Source organism: Thunnus maccoyii, chromosome 2 (genome assembly GCF_910596095.1).
Source record: "Thunnus maccoyii chromosome 2, fThuMac1.1, whole genome shotgun sequence".
Lineage (NCBI taxonomy): Eukaryota > Metazoa > Chordata > Actinopteri > Scombriformes > Scombridae > Thunnus > Thunnus maccoyii.
In genome coordinates this window covers 15,983,463-16,005,082 of record NC_056534.1, presented here as the reverse complement: position 1 = coordinate 16,005,082, position 21,620 = coordinate 15,983,463, and the positions used below count along the sequence as shown (strand labels likewise).

The 21,620-nt window shown below is 39.9% G+C and overlaps 1 protein-coding gene across 2 annotated transcripts; it reads right to left on the bottom strand.

Moving 5' to 3' along the window:
* Nucleotides 1–5,229: 5,229 nt before the first annotated feature.
* On the bottom strand, nt 5,230–21,244 carry dkk2 (dickkopf WNT signaling pathway inhibitor 2). Of its 2 annotated transcripts, none has more exons than XM_042392293.1 (4): nt 20,927–21,244; nt 11,244–11,397; nt 10,430–10,561; nt 5,230–7,277 (listed from the first exon to the last, which is right to left on the bottom strand). In XM_042392293.1, exons 1-4 carry the CDS (start codon nt 21,128–21,130, stop codon nt 7,027–7,029), a joined length of 741 nt encoding a protein of 246 aa, XP_042248227.1. In that variant the 5' UTR covers nt 21,131–21,244; the 3' UTR covers nt 5,230–7,026. The 2 variants fall into 2 exon arrangements, with proteins under 2 accessions (XP_042248227.1, XP_042248234.1); XM_042392300.1 differs by having other exon boundaries at nt 11,244–11,394.
* Nucleotides 21,245–21,620: the final 376 nt, after the last annotated feature.

Below are 21,620 nucleotides of genomic sequence, written 5' to 3'. Positions count from 1 at the left end.
TGACCAGGCAGGGGTCCAGGGATTAAGAGTTGGCAGAGAGATTTCATCTATTTGGATAACCTCACATGTAAAAATGGTTCTTTTCTTGGACTGTAAGCTGCTGCAAAGGGAGGTCATGGAAAATAATAACTGTGAGCCTTGCTGCAATGATAAAATCGAAAATTTGCCAGTTGTAATGATTGCTTCAATCAGAACAGAGTGCAGATTTAGATAAAGAAGACAAGCACACAACCAGAAGCCTCTGGGCTGAGACATTACTATATATCTGATATAGCTTTGGCTGAACCTATACATTTATAATGGTCTTTGGTAAATGTATGCTTTCTCTAGATGATAACATATCATGTCATGACTCAAAATACACCGTGGGCTTCTAGGAAAGTAACACAAGTGGATATGTTTTACTCAACAATTGAATTGTACTTCAATTTTAGATCTTTCAAAATTTAGGGAGCCTTTACTCCATGACAGTTCATCTCACTTCTACTGCCCCATTTGTCAAAACAGCTCTGTATCCGTATTGGATGCCTCTAGACCTCACAATTTAGGTCCAATGCCAACATCCAGTGCTGATACAGGAAGTATTGTGTCGTTTATGTAGCAAAGCAGAAAGGAAGTGGTGAAGCTGGGGTGGTGAATGTTGTATAGCCGTCTGGTTTTCATATGGAAACCAGAGTTTTCATCCTGTCACAGACCTGCGATTAACATTTGCCTTTTAAAGTATTTTGTTAGAGATATGCCAGTAGAGAGATTAGGACTGATATGGATATAAACCACGGACATTGAGGTTCATTCTCGATACCAACATCTGCATTTTTATTAACCGTAACCACAAACTTTCCCAAACCTTAACCATGTGTTTTAGTTTCCTAACCCTCACCCTACCTTAACCATAGTTTATTTGCCATAACCACAATATCTCCCTGTCCTTAACCATGACGCAGTTGCCATGCACTGATTTTTAAAAACGCTGGCATTGGAAGGTATTCCCAGGGGTTTTGCAGAATTGTCCAATAATGATGTTCTTGTCTGGCGACAGGGTTGATCTAAACACCTGCTGTTACTGATGACTATGAAAATACAAATTATATGTTTCATTCAAACAAATAGAAACCTCATCAACTAGACTAATCAAAACTGCCTGCACAGTATAATGAACCAAATACTGAACACTTGCTTTTGCTTTTGGATGCAGTGTGACACTGTATACAACATTTTATTTGGTATGATTCAATGATATCCAGTGAAAACCATGTATCTCCAAATTTGGTGATTTCAAAATTTTCAGTAAAACTGAAGGATCCTTTGTGTGGCGAACATTAAAACTCATCATCAAACTTATCATTCAGAACTTAATGGATGTGTTGTCAGTTAAAAACAGGGCTGTTTTTCATGGCTCATGAAACATTGACATTCTGGAGATACATGGTTTCTGCAGGACAGTGATGTGACACAACTATGAGATTACTGCTGTAATTTGCCTGTAATTGGAGGGCAAAAGTACAATCCTGAAATTTGGGTCTAAGGCTGAAAAAATTTGAGAATGACAAACAGACCCTGTGACAGCAGGATAAAATGTCGCCAAGTATCCAACCACATGTTTCCTGTGGTCAACCCAGCTTTGTTCATATGTTTAAGAATTTTTCCTCAAGACTTTCTATTAGTCTAGCTGTGCTCAAGATGAGAATTTATTTGTTCTCTTAATACATGCAGATTGGTAAAACCATGACACAATGAGAAGCCATCTTTGTGCCAATAATCATCACAAAAATGATGACTATTATCATTTTCGTCAGCTTACTGTAAGTGTTAGTTTGACCCGTCACAGATGCAGAAGAGCATGTGATGAAGTCACGCACCCTGCTTGCTTGAGAAGACTTTCCTTCTCTGCCACAGTGAATGATGTGAGCCATACAAACCCAAATTACATTTATGACTTACACGGTGCCAACACAGGCACAAAATCAAAGCCTTCCACTGAATCATTTAACATATTTATTTAGCTGGCAACTTAATGGGCAGTCAAACCTGCGAACTCCTTCATTTGTATTTTCTGCTGACACACACTGGAAAGTGCAGAGCCAGTGACAGTCACACTCATTAGCAGGTTTTTGGTGTAGACTCCAGAGCCTGTGGGTGGCCTAGAGCTGAAGAAAAGTGCTTTTTTCTGTATCTACCTCTTCTTTCCATGGAGACCTGAAGTCTCCAGTCACCCTGAATGTACCCTTTCCAGTGTCTGTGGAGATAAAAAGCCATCCAATATTTCAGCAAGGAGAAACCTTATCCAAACAAAGGTAGGGTAGAGTCATTACTTTCAATCAAAAGCACATGTGAAAAAAAAAAACTGGACACTTGCTGGATTGAAAGCACAAGATTGTAAAGTGCGGAGCACAGAGTTGGTGCTGAATAATTATTGCAGGTTTCTACTTTTTACTGTCAAGAGATGTGAGAATATTATTTACTGTGTCTCTCACCACCTTAAATTGGAAAAAGGGAATAAAATATCCATCAAATCAGAGCGCACATAGTTGAAAATACCACTTAATAATTCCTTTTAGATTACATTCTTTGATTGTTATTATTAAGAAGAGTGAGAAGAAAAGCAGAGGAAGAGGATAATGGTGCAAATGACTATTCCTTTAGCAGTAAGCACCTTTTTTCACACCTTTTTGAAATAGAAATATTGAACATCTGGTGAACACATTAACATAAGAGTTCACTGAGACTTTTCCACAAAGTCTGTAAAATAAGCTAATGACTGAAGGAAAAACTGAACATGTATTATTTAATCATTTACAGAAGACTTTATGCAGAGAGACAACAGATCAAACCCAACAGCTATTTTACATCAAGACTCTCATACAACATCTTCCAAAATGTGTGCTGGTCATTTCATAGAAACACATCTTAAAGGCATACTATGAAGGATTTTCCTAAAACAAAAAAAAAAAAACAATGTATAGACTCATACAAAAGTAATACCTCTCAGTCGTCACTTATGACGTTATAAGTGGGTGCGTGGACCACCGGCCAGTAACATTATGCAGGGTGTGAGGTCAGGACTCGTAGCGTAGCCACCAGGTTACATCGCTGTCTCTGTCTCTCTCCTCTTCTCCGCTCTGCTCTCTGTCTCCGTGTCATGGATGTATAAAGAGATGCAGGTCTGTGTGTCTCCTTGACCGAGGGCGGGGCTGAGCTACACACACGCAGAGCAGAGAGGCCACAGCGGACAGGATGAAGCTCTGCATTCACACAAAATCCAGCAATGTGGCACCTTCCCGCAGGGTTGTGCGGAGGTGTGTGCTTCTTTATTTGTGCTTTAGAACTAACTGCCATGAAACATTCAGAAAATAACGTTTTATTTATCTGATTCATAGCTTTGTTTTCACCAGCGCTGTTCCCTCTCTTCATTCACTCTCAAGCTCACTCGACCACCGCTGCTCTCTCTCCCTCTCTCTCTGTCTCTCACTCTGCTCTCAGCTTGCTCTAGTCAAGCCAGGGAGGAGGGGCCAACTTTGAATGCTGTGTTGTTTACAAACACCAACCGACAAATCCTGCATAGTATACCTTTAAGCTAAAGATTTTTTTTACTTTTTTACTGCAATAAGTACAGCTCATCTTGGAATGCTGGCTACATTGTTACATAAATGCATAGCGACAGTAGGTCCTGTGAAATTTATTGCACAATGCTCATAAATCACAAATAATATTGTAGTTTCAAGTTTCAATTCAGTTTCAAGGGCCACATAAACTTAACATCTGGTTCAAACTGCCTTTGCAACAAATTTTTTTAAAAAAAAGCCTCAAAGTAGCGCCATGGCACTACTGCTAAGACAGTTTTCAACAGCTTAAATATTTTGTAACATTGTTGTCATTTGCAGCAAAGGCTTGAAAAGTTTAGCTGAAATTTGAAAGTCCCCATGGGCGATGAATAAAAACTTATTTTGACCATAATGAGGCATACTGAAGAGAACAATATCGGCCCAACAATGACGCTGCATTTGATGTTTTTAGCAAATTTTAAGTCTCCTGTTAGAGATGATGGAAAAAATACGTCACTCTCTTGGGAACAGACAAAACAGGACTCAGTGAAGTTGTGGGCTTTCTTTACAAAGTTGCCTCTTGAAGACCTTTCAGCACATTCTCTGAAGTGGTGCAGACAGTGATTGCATTAAAATTTTTCTATATAATCAGATTTAACTGATAAGATGAACTAAATAAAATCAAAGTGGCCTTTACCTAACCGAACATATCCTGCACATTTTCACTAGAAGAGGATCATATCAAAGCATTTTCTCTTTAGATCACATCTGCAATGCATCAGCCTGTAATTGCTCTTATGAAGACTTATTTGTACTCATGAAAAAATGTCAAATGCAGACACGGATGGTTGGTGGTTTTAGTGACCCTTGAACTGTTTCAGGGTTTATTGCATCAGTGCATCTTAAATTGTGATTATTTCAACTATATGATCAGTTAATATGGAATTGAATAATCTCACAAATACTGTATTTTTAGAGCTCAGTTAACCACAGGCTCCTTGTAACTGTTTATGGATATGGTTTTAATCAAAACCAATTTTTGTGTTATTTATGGTAAACATTCCTTATCATTAATTTTTTTAAAGGCCCGTGTTTCTCAGTTTTTGCAGTGAGGTCCTACATGAATGCTAATGTTTCTGCCACAGTTAGAACAGTTGTTTTTTGGGGGGTTTTTTTATTTTAAATGTGACATTTCTGTCTGAGCTCTTCCTACTGCTTGGAAGTGGGCAGGGCTCAGTTGTAAAAAGTGATACTGTGCGTTCCCATGTACAAATTAGGAATATCTAATATATATAAATATTTATTTTTAGCAATATTTGAATCAAAATATGATGATGGCTGTGAGGTTTTTTGCTCATGTTGGCGAGCCACAGAGTCAATCAAATCTGATCAAACTGAACCCACAGTTCTGATGAAGCTGTTGTAAAAGGGTCAAATTCTAAACAAATAATAAGCATATTTGCTTATTATATATTAATAACTGAGGGTGTTTTTTCTCTCCAAACTTTACATTATTGAGAAAAACTGCAAGTCTGAAACAGGTCACACTGTCCTATTGAACTAACCTTTTTTATCTTACCTCAGCCATACACTGTCTTGTGAATAAATAATAGAATTTAACTTATGAAGCAACACCACAAGCAATAATCAGTCTTTTGTAACCAATGATACAAAATACATTCTTTTATTCATTCATCATTGTAAATACACAAAACAAATCAGTGAGAAGTATTCACACAAACAATATTTAGTGGGATATAAATCTTGACACCATTTACACACCATTTACACAAACTATTTTGGAAGTTAACGTGCTTGTCTTTATGTTATCCTTTTGATGCATCCAGTCTGTAATATCAGTCAAAGCTATCTATGCTTCTCCCCCCCCTTTCTATACGCACAGCTTATATCATTTCCACTACTTTATTTCTGAATCTATCCAGCTGTGCTCATCCTATCTCATCCCTTTACTCTTCTCACCTAGATCATTTTTGCTGTAATGTTTAGGATTCATATTTTTATTATATGTACATGATATACATTGATTCTTAAATACATTTTCATTGTTTCCAATCTATTTACAATATAAGAGCTTATTGATATTTTAGATGGTTACAAAATATGTGTACTTGATGCTCTAAAAAAATATTAAAGCAAAAGGAGACAAATGTGATATTATATTGACTATTTAGTTAACAACTGGTTGTTTAAAAGGAGTGGTGCACTGCTTCACATCCAGTACAACATAACTGCACAGTATTTCATGAGAGGAAAGTGTGCAGTCATATTTGAAAAACAGAAAAATAAACAGGACCTTGCGCCATCAACAAAATGTTGACTCAAACTGAAATTCTTCTTGAGAACACCCGGTTTATGGAGACTTTTTGTAATTCTAATCAATCTTCTCACGTCTCCATTCCTACTGGCTTTGTAAATGGAAAAAATTGCACTTCCATCATACCCTTGAATCCTGTGATTGAAAAAGCAGAGCCATTCTCTGTCTGGTATCGGAACCGCTAAGTCTGCAGTAGAGCACTACCTCAGTGCAAACAGTCTTACCCACACAGTTGTATCACAATAGAATGCAGCTGTATCTGACAGATCAAACAAGGTTTCCACAACGGACGCAATACTTTATCTCTCTTCTTGTGGCTAAAAATCGAGCGAGGAGCTAATGTCCCAGATGAAACTCATCATCCTAATGTAAATGTTCTTTCATTCTTTGGTTTAAGAGTATTATGCGTCGCATTGAAGTCCCAGAATACCGTTACACAAGTCTGTAGTGAACAGTGTATGCGATTAGTTCCTCATATAATATGACCAGTATTTAGTGGGTCTGGACATTGTTACTGGTTGTGAATGTTTTGCATAGCAATAGTTGAATAGAACTGAACAAAAACAACATGAAGAGTGAGATGCTGAGATTTTACGTAACAGACGACAGAACATTGCAAAATTCAGATCCGGTAATAAAACAAAGGATATTCATGTCTTTAGAGCAATTGGACTTTAGAGTTTGGTGAGGAATGTACTGTGCAGTAATAATATGGCTTGTCTGTACCTGTCTTTTACGTCTGTTGCCTCCATCTGGAAAAAGTCCACACCTACATCACAGCATCTGCTGGCTAACTTTGTGGCTCCCTGAATGTCATAAAAAGGTGTATGTGTGTGTGTGTGTGTGTCTGTGTGTGTATGTGTGTGTGTGTGTGTGTCTGTGTGTGTGTGTGTGTGTGTGTGTGTGTGTGTGTGTGTCTGAGAGTGCGTGTTTGTATGTGGGTGCAGGGATGGACGACTCACAGCAAACACATTAAAGCATTCCCATTCGCTTTCTGCTTGCTGAATAGCAACCCACACAGTCTGTTCTGTCTCTTGTTAGTCTCTGTCTTTTGCTCCTTTTCAGTACAGCCACAACCCATCCTTTAAAAAACTTTCCCTGGCAGATGGAGAGAGAGAGGCCTCTACGCCGACAGCAGCTGCCTCCGCTTCAGATCTTCTGGCACATGTGGAGCCTGGATTTGGACGAGGAGGTGGCGTCTTTCCACACCTTGCAGGAGAGGCCCTTGGCACAGTCACAGCGCTGGAAGATTTCCAAACCGTGAGAGCCTTTCTTCCTCTGCTTGGTGCACACCTCTCCCTGCCTCAGCACCGGCTTGCAGATTTTGGTCCAGAAATGGCGGGCGCAGCAGTAGCCCTCCGAGCAGTCAGATGAACGCAAGCAAGGGTCGCCCTCATGGCCTGTCAGAGGAAGAAGAGAGACAGTGAGCAATATATCTCCAAACAGTTTATCAAGTTGGCGTATCTCTACTCAGAAAAACAGAAACAAATGCTTCATCGGAGACATAAAAGAGCTGCATGAAATTATAAACCATCCAGCATCTTGGAGTTCGCTGTATGGTGCTTTAGTTAAAGAAAGCAAAGGAAATGTATAATCATTGTTCATTATGCTGTTATGTTTTCCATACGGATACGTTTATGCAGCCCTTTCTTCACGTTTCAATTCAGACTGCATTATGTGTGGCCATGTCAGAGACAAAAGAAACATATGAAGCTTTCCGCATAAATCAAACAAACAATTTGCTTATTCTGTATATTAACCATATCGTCCCATCTGGTGTTAGTCTGCTATTCTTGGCAGGATGTTAACATTACTCTTATGAATGTATTAGTATAATTAGTACAATTTGGTCATGCAGACTTTCTGTGAAACACTTTTAAATGTGTATCACCTCTTGCCAAAGGCTGCTTCATCACTCAGACTAGTCATTCTGTATCCCTGACAAAACACACTTTGCTGATTAGTAATTTCAATATGAAGCTCTGACCCTCAGCGCGATAGACTGCTAAGACTGACTGCTTGTTCATTGCTTTAACGCCATTGAATCTCCTTGCGGATTTTACTCATGAAGCAACTTGCGTAAGGCCGTTATAATGTAATAATGTTGAAGGAGAGAGATTGAGTCAAGCACAAATAAAAGTAAATGGCCTTATTTATCACAACTTTAAGTAGTGCTGCTATTTTCACATTGATTTTAGCATTGCAGCCTGCTGTCTTGAGGGTGCATTTAGAGTTTAGTAATTTAAGTGTCTCATTAAATATATTGCTTTATGGATAGGCCCTTACATTAACTTAAATCAGGTGACATGAACGGTAAGCAGGGGGGTCAGAGAGTTATTAGCTATAATTGTGCCAAACCTGCATTCTGTGGTTTTTACTTGTGTATCACACAATGTGCGCTGTCAGGGAAAGTGTTTGCATGGCTTTATGTAGGTGCAGAAACAGCAGGGTCATTGTGGTTTCTTCTAGACTCCCCATGCTGTGCTTTGGGCTCGCAGAATCTGACATATGAGCAGAGGGGTAATTATCAACATAGTTTGTGGACTGGCGTCGCCCATGAAATCTGCAGGACACGCAGACAGTGAACAACAAAAAGATTCAGCCATTCAGGCCAGGTTCAGTGAGGATGGCAGCAAAGAAGATGAGAGAAAAGACAACAGCAGAGGCGGACTTTACCATTAGGTAAGGTAGGCAACTGCCCAAGTAATAGAGGCCCAAAACAGCTATAGATTTATTACGATGTTTATGAAGCATATAAAATTATGTTACTATTCATTAGACCCCGGAAATACTTACAAAACAAAAAAATTATCGTCAATGTAAGACCCTCCTGCGCACTAGAGATTAATGGACAATCACTGAGGAGCAGCTGCAACCCCTGCGCACCTCTCAACTAATTGCTAAGGACGCAGAAACTCCTCGAGGTGACGTTTAATTCAACACAGCATTAAACAGAATTGTCACAGAGCATATTTAAAAAAAAAAAAAAAAACAAAGAAAAGTGAAGCAATCATTGTAAAACTCCAGAATGTAATCTGCTTTTCAGCTGCTCCCCCTGAAACAATGAGCAGGACCACAATTACTAACGTTTTCCTGTCACATCGACTCATTTGTTAGATGATGAGAGCACCAACACTCTTCTCCTCTAAACCCTCATGAAAACAGGCAAAGAGAATGATGATAATGTAAGAAAAAAACTGCATTCAAGGAAGAGGGAAAGTCAACTAGTAGAGTAATGAAAAATGCTTTCAGGATAGTAGGAGAGAGATGTGCAGCAACCTGCTGGTCCAAGTGATGGAAGAAGTATTCAGATCCTTAAAGAAAAAATACTGCAAAATACTGTAGTATAGAAATACTCCATTACAAGTCAAAGTCCTGCATTTAAAGTTTCACTTGTGTTATGTTACATGTTACTTGTGTTATTATTACAGACATATTGCCTTATAAGAAGCATTTGAAAGTTAATTTGAATGTTTATTTTAACATAATTTTATCAGAATCATCTTTATTGATGGTCAAATATGTCTTTGCCTGTTTTTAAAAACTGCCTCAGTGAGTTATGCACAAGAATTCCAGTGCACTTGTATTGTTCTGTACCTGTCAGAATGACAATAAAAATCTGTCTCTCTGTCTTTCTTCAAGTAGCCTTAAGTACAAGTAGTCTACCTCACTTGAGTAAATGAATTTAGTTTTTTTTCACTGGCTGGCTCAGTGAGCAGTTCAGGTCAGAGAAGCAGAGGAAAAACCTGGTAAATGACTGGAGTTAATGAAATCATCAGCCTCTTTAATACCATATAGTGAAAAGTAACCAAGTACATTTACTCAAGTATTATGCTTTCAGTTATGAGGTACATGTACTTTACTTTAATATATCTATTTTATACAACTGCATACTTCCACTCCACTTATACTGGGAGGGATTGGGTCCCTTCTATTTCAGAGGGAAACACTGTACTTTTCATTCTACTACATTTATCTGACAGTTTCTTACTTGTAGCTCTGAGCTCTACTTTGAACGGATGTGAAACCTGCAGTCTGCAGTCTCTAGTGCAAATGCTCTGCCCATAGAGCATCATGCATTCATCCAGCCAGCGTGGGAATGTCACACCCGACACCAGATTTTAAAACTCTGTATACTGTGAGAAACAGAGAGATTTACCTGGCGGTGATAGGCTTAATCAGCATTATTGTGTAAACTCATTTGGCAAGAGCTCGAAAGTAACGGATGTTTCTTTATATGTAAAAGTCCCACACTATAGCTTTAAGTAAATTTAGGTACATTGTGCTAATAATACTTCTTCACTTACATTTTGAATGCAGGACTTTTACTGTTTACATACTATGTTTAGTGTGGTATTAATTGATGTTTGAAGTACTTTATCTTCGACCACCAGTTCCAACATTCTCAATTAGAGAAAGGGTGAGAATATGGACTGAAGGGGCCTGGGGCCCCTAAATCACAAAATCCTTCCCTGGACAACAGTGATAGTGTTTGGACATGACAGTGGACATGTTTTAAACATAACATCAGACATATGTAGTCAAATCTTACCTTTAAGAGGATGCTTAGCATGTGCTTTCCCACTCTTCCTCCAGCTGTGGTCTTTGGTGGAAAGTTTGTTATGCTCATCTAAAGCTGAGATGTGAGGTGAAAGCACACTCTCAGAGATAGGGACACAAATATCTGCAGATTGATAAAGGAGAGAAAAGTATAAAGGTGAAACATCACAGAAACCGATACTAAAAAACAAAACAAACAAAAAAACCCAACAAATTTTCAACCAACTATGCTTGTTTAAAGACCAGAACCTTGTTTCCCAAAAGCGTCTTAACTATAAGTCTATCTTTTAGGGTCATCTTAGCCTCAAGATGCTTTTGGGGAACAGGGCCCAGATCAATATCTTATCTTAGCTTGTGTTAGTGATTACTGACTGGAAGTTCTCAGGGGAACTAACTGCAATTGTTAACTTCCACTCACTGTGTGTCAGCCATGTCAATTAAAAAGAAGTAACCTCTGGCCCTCTGCCACACATACACACACTCATGCCATTCACACAGTTTATTGCTAAAACATCATACCAAAATATGACCACTGATTCCTAACCTCTGGGCATCAATTTAATACAGTTCAACTATAGTTCAGGATTCTGTCTGAAAGCATGTGTTCAACATTATTTAAATATATTGGCTCCCTCACTAAGTCTCTGGGCTAGATACTGTGGTACTGTTTGTTCAGTGACCTGAAACAAGTCACTTTTTCCAGAATATTTGCATAAGACAAAAAATCTAATTTCTCAGTCGTTCCCTGCAGTTACAAATAACAGAAACCGACATGCACTAAAACTGTGTTTGTGTCAGGTACGTACAGTTACTACAGCGGTTCCCGGGACAGCACATGGCATCTCGATGGCAACGCTTCTTCCTCCTGCGGCAGGTGAGGCAGCGAGAGGGAGACTGTTGGGGGCTATGGCAGTAACTTCCCACACTGCACTCCTTATCGTTGCTACAGGGATACATCTGCTGAGGAAAAAGATGCATTTACTCAGTTTATAAAAAATTCTATACTCCATAAGCAGACATTTACTTTTAGAGAGATGCTGCTAAAGTGAAAAATTGAATTAGCACAGCTGCAAAAAATATAAGAGGAACACATTGTGCGTGGCAGGACTTGGTTGCACGTGGTTGCATTTGCATTGCCCACCTGCTCAGAATACAAGTCCTCCAAATGAAATGACAAAATACGTTGTTGGTCCATGCACTCCAGAGCAACATGTACATTAGAAGCATTTTCTGATCTGACACCCCATATCAACAGGATATCATTTGTCTTTGACTGTCACAAGGTGCAGTCATGCTTTGTTTCATAGCTCTTTGATTTCCAGAATAAACATCCCTTATTCAAAAGTTAACTATCCTTTCCTTGGATAATACCTTAACTGATGCCAATTTGACTGTGATTTCTCTGCCTCTGGGGGATAAAACAATATGAAACATTCACACACATGTGGTTTTGGTGTAAGCATAATTGATTCCCTTATTCACGTCTGCAGGGTCATTCTGTTGTAGTACAGACTAGCACACAGCAGGGGAGCCACTTTCTGGAAAGATGTCTCAGACTAGCTGGTGGATGCCCCCCTAACAAAGTCACACACAGTCCTGCAGTTCACTGTCAAACTCTGTCCAATGTCTAATATCATTAAATTGTCTCTTTTTATTGGGCAACAGATCCTTTTGGGATGGTAAATGTGTCATCTCTTCCCATATTAATTTAATAGGACATATATTTGATGGTAGTGATTCTGCACCTCCTACGCAAGGACATCAGCTGCGTCCACCACATTTCTACCAAATTATCAGAGTGCTGTGTTGCAGAGGGCACTGCTGGTGAAGGAAAGGAACCCCTACAAAACTCAGACGTACAGTAACACAATATTGCACTACTTCTAATTCCACTTCATGCACCACGGTTGCATCATGCGCCTCAGGCCACAAAATTAAAATCGGAGCAAGCAGTTAACATGTCAAATAAAACTCGTGTTATGTTCAGGTTACAGGTCTTTGGAGGGACTCAACATTCAGAAAACCGCTGTGCAATTAGACCGAAAACATGACCTCATGTTAGAAATTGTATGTGTTGCTTTAAGAGAATATCAAGGAGTTATTCAATCTGATGATAAGCTTTTTAGCTGTATTTGTGTGCAGGCCTGTGCATCAGTGACACAGAAGAACTATAAATAAATAGCGCTGTTTTAAGAGAGAAATGCTGGACCCCTGTAATACTGAAGAAAGCCAAGCAATTGAAGCTTTGATTGTTAAGAGTCATTTTGTTTTTAGTCAGAAGTTTCCCTGCTGGCAATTCAGGATACTCAAGAATTGTTCTCAATGAAAACTTCAGATGCTCCAAAATTGATTGTTTCTGGTAAGAGACATTGCTGTTTTTTTAAATGTAACTATTGGTTTTGCACAACAAAAAACAAATGCCATGCACCTTCATCGTAGTGCAATTGTGGCCAAAGCAGCAGAGATTTACAACATCATCAAATTAACCCAAAACTAGTCGCATGGCTTGATACTACTTGGGGTAAGTGGGAAAATATGTTGGTTGTTTGTTTTGGGTGAACTGACTCTTTCAGATCATAAACTGTGGTCCCTATGAGGCCAATTTTGCATTTCCAGTAGTGGACAACATGTTGTAGGGATTAACATTTCACTCACTGGTATTGTCTTTTTTTCAGGTCCCAAACAATGAAGCTATTACAGTTTCTAAACCGGGAAGAACTGCCTCAGTTTCTCTCAATTTCTCTCAGTCGTGTCTAGATGTTAATCCTAGATTGCGAAACTCTCGCGAGCTGCTTCAAAATATTCTTGTCTTGCTATTTTAAATCTCGTGAGTTTTCGCCAATCTAGGGTTACCATCTAGACACAACCATTTCTCTTAGTGTTCAGAGGCTTAATGAGTCTACAGACATAATTGAGGGGTAATTACTGCAGCTAATCATACTCCTCTAGAGTCGATTTAGCACAGTTTGCATGGTTTGTTTTAGTATTTCTTGTTTTTACACAGAAAAGGTAAAGCCATATTTCTCTTGTAAAGCCCAAGATGTAAAAAAAAAAAAAAAAAGGATTCCTCAAGTCTTTTCTGTGAGTGGACTGAAATGACCAAGCTTGAAAAACCACCACCTAACAAACATCCATTGTCCACAGCAGCTAGAAGTACAATTAAGGCCAAGCTCACTTTTTCCATAACAAGTGTGTACACCAATAAGAGGTTTTACTGGAACTGCTGTCTTGATATAATTCCTTGCACATGCAAAGTCCTGTCACCGTTAGACTTGGAGCAGGAGCAAAGGAGTTTGACATAAATTGTATCACAAATCAAATGAACTCGCCATACAACTGAAATAATGTCACGAATTTGCACTGAACTCATTTTGCACTGAAGAGAACAGGACATTTTGAACAGCTGCAGGGCAGCATCAATACTCTGGCTCAGGTCCACATCCGTTGGGTGAGACACAAAAAAGGTCAGGCAACTGTGTTTCTCCAATTGCTGAACATCTTTATCTTATTTTAAGCCATTCAGTTTGATTTTAGGATATTTTTTATTGCATCGGATGGACTGAGTTGTCAGACATTTGCACAACACAACACCTATTCAAATATGCAGATCAGTAAAATGAGCAGGATATGAAATCTGACTGTGTAAATTATGTCCAGTGTAGACTGACATTAGAACAACATGTTTGGCTGGCACACCACCACCGGCACCACAACCACATTTAGCTGGCACTGCACTGACAGATCTGATTTAGTGTGGCTTACCACTGACAAACATGGAACAATAAACGTGAATGAACATGAAAAAGGTTTAAATCAGAGTAAAATCATTATAGCCACAATAAAAAGCAAACTCCATTTGGGGTACAAGGTCAGCTGAGAGAGACTGCCATACCCAAAAGAACAGGCATCATTCCAAACATGAATGTACACCACATGTTTAAATCATCTCTCAACAATATCAATATTTCAGCACATTAGAAGTTGTTACTTGATGTGCATGTGCATAGGAAAGTGAACAAGATTAGACTCATTGGAAGTTTGCCATACTGACTTTCTCAGGCTGGAAACACATGGAGGCAATGAGACAGCCATAGAAAAATGAGCAGGAATATTAAACTGAATGCTCATCCATCATTATGACAAATTCCCATAATGCAGATGCTTAATGTGTTGATGAAAGTAACAAAGCCCTATGCTTGATGGATTTGAAAGAAATCTTAATTACGAACTACTATGTTAAGATGTGTTCTGAGAATAATCAGAGCCTTATTTTAAAGGCGCAGTCAATTGATTTAACACATGAAGTCATGTGAAAACAGTTTTATAATATATCTGCAGGCTCTGGAGGAGCTTTGTCAAATCTGAGTAAATAACCTCCCTGGCGATGTCATCAGGGTTTCCAAAGCTTAGATTTTGGAGACATTTTTTTAAAGCCTAAAAAATGGGGGTGAGGGGTTTAAAAGACAGTTCAGGTAGAGTATAATAAAGACGCAATCAACTTGCATTATGGATGCCTGATTTTAATCTCTCTTCTTCTCATCAAAGTGGAATATGAAATGAAATCTTCCATGGAATTGCAGCACTTCTTTAGATCTGAGCTGTTCTTTCACAAGCAAAAAAAATTTTTTTACAGGAAATAGTTTGACATTTTTGGAAAAAAGGCTTATTTGTTTTCTTGCCAAGAGTAAGATGAGAAGATCAACACTTTTCTAGTTTGCGTGTTGAGTACAGAGCTATGGCTAGGAGGCAATTAGCCTAGCTTAGCATAAAGACATAAAGTTCAAGCATTCTTCTACCAGCACCTCTAAAGCTCACTATAACATGTTGTATCTTGTTTGTCTAATTCGTGAATAAGCAGAAATTATATGGTGAAAAATGTGTGGTGTCAGAGGGTGTTCTGTAACATAACTACTTTTTTGTTTATTCGTCTGCTCAGCCCTTCTGTGATGTGTCTGCTGGTTGCCTCGCAACCTCACTGTGACATGACTCCAGGAAGTCACGGCACCCGGCTGATGTTCGCCAAGAATTTTACATTTCTGTTTCTGTAGCGGTTAAACAGGACTTGTAAGTGGTAGGTGGATTTTTTAATTTAGGAGAGAGCCAGGCTAGCTGTTTCCCCATGCTTTCATTTTTTTATGCTAAGCTAAGCTAATTGCATCCTGGATTCAGCTCTGTACTTAACGCACAGACAAGAGTGGTATAAATCTTATGATCTCTGTCTCAGCGAGAAATATTTCCCAAGCATGCCAAACTATTTCTTAATTCAAAAACAGTTAAGATGTAAGTTAAGACGAACTATTTTCAAGGTCATGAATGAACTTTTATGCTCAGCTGGGCTTTTCTGTTTTTGTGTCAACTGCTCATTCAGAATAAAGTGCACATTTCCATGGACTCTCGGTGTAATCACAGCTGAGGAGGGAAATATGCTTGAAATATGGTCTGAAAAGAAGTTCAAGAGAGTGCAGTGGGAGTTTTTTACCCTGACATGAAAAATGTGCTGTTATCTAAATATGAAGACAAATGGGCCCAGCCACGTGTAGTACTACTTCATACTACCTGCTCTGATTTCTATCCTGATTTCTATCTGTCTTTCTGGCCAGCAGGCTTGGATCGATTACAGTGCATTGCACATGTAGGGGGGGAATAGCAGGGTGAAAGAAGAAGAACGGGGCTCACCTCTTCCATCACAGCTCAAACCGCAAGACAGCCCTTTGAAACCCAATGATACGAGGCCGTCCCCCAAATCACGTCTGATAATCTCGCCTTATCTTGTCATGTTTTAAAACGCCTCATTCGCAACTTCTGAGGGACGTGGCTTCATTTGGATGCATCTCATTCATCTCACATCTTTTCTCTGTTGCTCCCTTATTTTTCCCTACACAGCCTTCGCACATAAAAGCGCAGCCTTGGATCCTGCGCAGGAAGTGGGTTGAGAGCTGTGTACTCTGCAGCCTCTCTTGGTATGCTGGTGCGACGATAAAGGCAGAGACAGACAGTGAGCCATAAGGGAAGCCCCCGGCCTTGTCTCGTGCTGCTCTCGTGCTGGTAAAGCACTATGGCTTTGAAGAGAAACCTTAAATGTGCGGGAGCAACAATCTACAAGGGATTTACTGCAGGATATACAGGGCTTTCAACCCTCCTCCTGGTTTTTGGATCCCTTATTTACCGAGTCATTCCAAAGTGCTGATATATTTTGATGGAACTGCAGTGCAATACACAAAAAATGTATCTTAAAATTGCATGGTTAGTTAGTTGAGAGTCAGAGGGTTTAAAACTTAGGGACAGCAGAAAATTATTGGGATGATGTGGTGGGCTAAATATAATTTTTTGTAAGGCTTTGTAAAAAATCATTATTGTTTTTTTTTAATGCTTCCCTTCCTCCCCACAACATGTTAAAATATCTGATAGAAACCCTGAGAAAGAGAAAGACCTGCTGTCCTCTGCATATGGCAAAAAAGTGTCCCTTTATGAACCATGGCACAAGTCAAAGCTGTCTTTTTTACAACTTTATTTATGTAACTAGGGTGAGAAAATATAAAAGACGATCCCCTGCTTTCCCTAAATAGTCTGACTCCCCTGCCTTCAGCCAAAAGATTTCCTGACCCCTTCTCCCACCCTAATAATATTCATACAGTCCCTTACTGTTTGTACATGGGAAAACATTGCATTAATAATTATATGGAGCATGATAATTGTACAACCACTGTTTTTACCTGAAAAAAGCACAAATAACCACAATAAATCTTGAGTAAAAGATGTCTTCACACACTATTTGAGCCCCATGTCGTGATGGCACTTGACCTTCAGAGATCAAGCCCGTAACCTGAAACTGTGAATGGTTTTAATGAGTGGTGGGGGCCTTACAGAGTCAAATAAACGATGTCACTGAATAAACAAACTTCATATGCCCTGAAAGCACAGACAGCTGATATCAGATAACATAGGGATGCCTGTGCACAAGTCACTCATACAAACCATGTCTTCAAACACAGCTTGGTGTCTTTCATCACTCAAAACACATGTGTTTATGGGCATGTCCCTTTGAGCGCTAGATCCCAGAGTCTCCAAAAACTAGACGTTCCTTAAGTTAAGTATACATTCTGAGTTGATCTTATTCATCGAACGTGAAGGAAGGCACACAGTCACCGTACATGGCTGCTCTCTTCAAAGACTATCAAAGGAATAGGGAAAAGCTCTTGATGGTAATCTAGGAGGTGTGTTACTCTAAAAGGTGTAATCCTGTGGAATGAGAGGTGTATGGGTCTCCTCTCTCATTAACAGGTCCAATTACAGTAAAGGAGGTCACCACATGAGGCCCCTAATGGCTCCAGTTCGGGGCCCTCACTGCACCCAAGGGAGCCACAGACTGGAAAGGCGACAGGAGACCGAAGCACGAGTTGAGCTGAGCGCTAACAAGCAGTCACACCTCTCTCTGCCTTTTCTCTCTCTTTCTCAGCTCATTAAGATCACTTAACAGTCATTTTAGGTTAGAGCAGGGGTAGGCAGTGCTGAGAGAGAGAAAGAACGTGGCTCTGCTTTTATAGGCAGAGCCCTCGGAGATCGCTTGTTAAAGTAATCTCTGCGCTGAATTAAATAAAGCAACTAGTTAAGGCTGACTGACCGACTGCTGATGTTTTACAGACACGTACTTGCATGAATGCCGCCACGCTGTCGGTTCCCTTGTGGGTTCAGAGGTTACAGTGGTGAGCACTGCCTGCCCGTGCTATCCATTTCTGTTGGTTCCCTTCCAAGGAGCCACCAGTGCCACCCACGAGCGCCGACTGTCAAGGTCTTAGAGGCCTGCGTTTTGGTTTTGTCGGTTTTACTCCAGTCAGGCTGATGTGAAAAGAGTGAGACAACGGGAAAAACACTTTGCCCCAGCAAAGGATAGCTAAAACCTGACCCTGGTTCGCGTGTGATTAATATAACTCTTATCTCCAAACCTTGTCAGCAGCTACAGGAAATAAAAGCACATTAGGCTGTCAAATGCTTCCTATAGCCGAAGACTCTGACCAGCGTTTCTAATCTGATGGATAAAACACCAAATTACACTCTTGTTTCCTGCTGCAGTGGCTTGTCTCTGCGGGGTGGCTGGACTCCCTTCCTCGATAATTTGCTACATTTGAAAGTGAGCCAATGAAGTCAAATTATTGCGTGATTTCTTGCAATTTTCTGCATTTTTCTTAAACTTTTTCAGGACCTCCAAACAGAGCTGCCTCACACCATGTAAGAATGTTCTCTATTCTTGACTGCGGACTAAATTTTTTTCTTTAAATGGCCATGGTGGGGAATTACTGATATTCTCACTCACATCACTGGCAAGATCACAATCACTCACATCCTGAACCCACTGCAAATTCTCCAGAGGTGTGATAATCTGCCAACTATTCCTCACTAAATGTAACACACTCAACAGCATGAAAACTCAACCATAAATCTACTTGTAGGATATCGGCACAGAGGATTCCTATTAAGCACATGCCAGAGGAGAAATCTGAGTTGATGCAGACCCATTTTCCAAAATTACAACCAAGTCTTAATCAGCAGTAACTCATTTCACAAATGCAGAAAAAGATTAAAATATTTTCAGGGGCCTACTATGAATCACTTTAGAAAGAAAATGACTCAGTAATGTGTTGTTTTGTCTAATGTAAGCTGTTTTAAGACATCCACTGTAGTGAAATAATCTAAGGTATAGTATTAAATGCTGATCAGTGTGCCTGTGATCACTCCTAAACTAAATCCATGCCACACTTTGCCATTACAGCCTCACAAAAAAGGCAGACTTGTTATCTTTGATATATTTTGCTCATAAATGGCCACTGTTTGATGAGATGCAGAAGTGAAGTTTGCTTGCTAGCGTCTAGCCGCATATCTGGCCAAGGCTGCACTGCGGCTGTTACTTTACAACTCTGGAAAACCTCCTGGCAGCAAGAACACACACACACACACACACATATATATACCCCCCTCTTTCTATAAATGCTATTAGCCATCTTCATTTGAACACACTACACCATACACCATGACATTTTACTTTTATAATAGTATGGTGGTCTCTGCACACACATATTGTTTCCCCTCAGTCCACTCTTCCAAACCGCTCCAGATTATTGCAATGGCAACGATGTAAGCAGGCATTCAAATTGAGGTCTGGCAGGGTTGCTTGAGGTTGGATCTCCGCACTCCGCAGAGGAGAGAAAGTGGCTTTTCCATAATTTTCTTCTGCCTGAGCTGGATGTCAGAGCGCTGCTCTCAGCACTACACACTTCACAGATATCCAGCATTATCACTACAGCAAGTGATATTACAGACAGCTGAACAGAGCAAATGTAAACATAGGTTAGTGTTAAATCTAGAGGGTGAGACTGTCCCGCAAAAGCTTAAAAAATAAAGACAGGAGTAATCAGCTGTTTTAGTGAGCTGATGAGGAGACTCTGCCTGCTGTGGGGGGACATGATGGAGATGTGGCAGTGCCATCTGCTGCTCAAAAAGATACTGTAAGGCGTTAACAGCGAGTCAGAGTTTAACATAATCAGACTATTAATTAAAACATACAGTCAGCTGTGATATTTACACCATTTCTAGGAGATGAAGGACAGTGCCTTTTGTCAGTTTTTTGACGTCTGATATGTCATGTTTCTTTCTTCAGGACTTCTTCACATATCAATTTTCCAAACCGTCCTCAGAGCTAAAACATCCGCTTCTCAGAAATTAAAGAGTTCTACTTTTCTGGCCAACAACAGCCCTAATTTCTCACTTGATAAAAACCACTCATAATGTTCACAACCTTTTCATGTTTGCCAGAGTGAAACTTGCCAAATCTGTAACATTTTTTATCCCACCTTTGCTGTCAAATTACAGTAATATGGCACTTTGTTGAAACAGCAGGAATTGATAACTCTTTGAGTGGGTATTAAGTGGTTGGTAAGCGTATCCCTCAGAGGCCCCACAGTAAGAATCTCATAATCCCAGCAAGCGTCTGGACCACTTTAATGACACTAAGACCCAGACAGAAAATTACCCCAAGTGTTAACTTTTTCTCACATTTCTGCTGCCATTAATGATTTACTGTGGAAGTGCGCTGCGACCGACAGTGGCGTCAGGTCTGAAAGGCAATTAAGGTTTATGAGGGGTCCAATCCCTGCAATTTCCAATAACGATTCACACGTGAGAGAGCTTTTTCTTAAGGCATAAGGCTATTTTACTTGTTCACCTCAAGACAGTCCATAGGTACATTTTTGGAGACATACTACAGAATTACGCACGCTTGTCTTTATCCATACTCATAATTACATTAATTGTTAAAAACAATAATAATCTTCCTTTTTCATGTCTATTAGAATAAATTAATAACATTTTTGGAATAGTTAAATTATGATTACCACAAATAATAGATTATTCCTTCACCCAATATCCGGCTGTGCGTAAACATGAGATTGGCATATGAATTTCTAAATTCTCAAGACAATTAAATAATTTAGATTACCTGCGCAAGGACGTTATACTTCTTGGTGATCCCGGTGTGGACAGTAGCGGAGCGGTTTGTGGCGGGTGTGGGTGTCTCTTCCAGCAGAGCAGGCTTGATGGAGTTCGCCTTTGGGCGCGCCTCTGATACCTGGGATGTCCCCGTCCTCAGTGTAGCGACGAGAAACATCACAGCACAGTATCTATTCCATGTAGAGACAAGCATCCTTAAAAAAATACTGAAATGCCGCAAAAGAGGGGAAAAAAGGCCAAATCACTTGAATAACCTAAACTTTGCGCGAAGGTTTGTGCCGCAAAAATGAAGTATCTCAATGGGAAGTGTGCGCCCTGGCAGTGTCCATGCGTTACGCTTGCCCGACTGCGATACAGAAAGTAGTGATGAGGCCAAGTTTTTGGTCCTGAAAATCAGATATTCAGAAGAATGACTGCCATCGACACAGTTATCTGAAAGCACAGAGAGCCCAGTGTGGGAGGGAAATAACGAAGACGTGAATCTCTTAAAATGCTGATGCTCTGAGGGTCAGACAGAAACTTGACAAGAGATTTCCACTCTGTCTCTGGCTGTGAGTGAGCACTTAGTCCTTCTGCCGGGTGTTTTATGATCTCGGATACTTTCTTTTTATAGGATTCTAATGAGTTTGCTTCCCCCGCCCCTATTCACAACTGACAAAGAATGAAACTGATCTGTGTGCGGC

Bases quoted from the DNA above. Each gene is read 5' to 3' on its own strand.
- dkk2 (XM_042392293.1), bottom strand. From the start codon at position 21,130: ATGCTTGTCTCTACATGGAATAGATACTGTGCTGTGATGTTTCTCGTC. The intron at 11,398-20,926 runs GTAATCTAAATT...CTTTTTCCTCAG, and splicing joins AGTATAACGTCCTTGCGCAG to CAGATGTATCCCTGTAGCAA. The intron at 7,278-10,429 runs GTAAGATTTGAC...TTCCTCTGACAG, and splicing joins TGCTAAGCATCCTCTTAAAG to GCCATGAGGGCGACCCTTGC.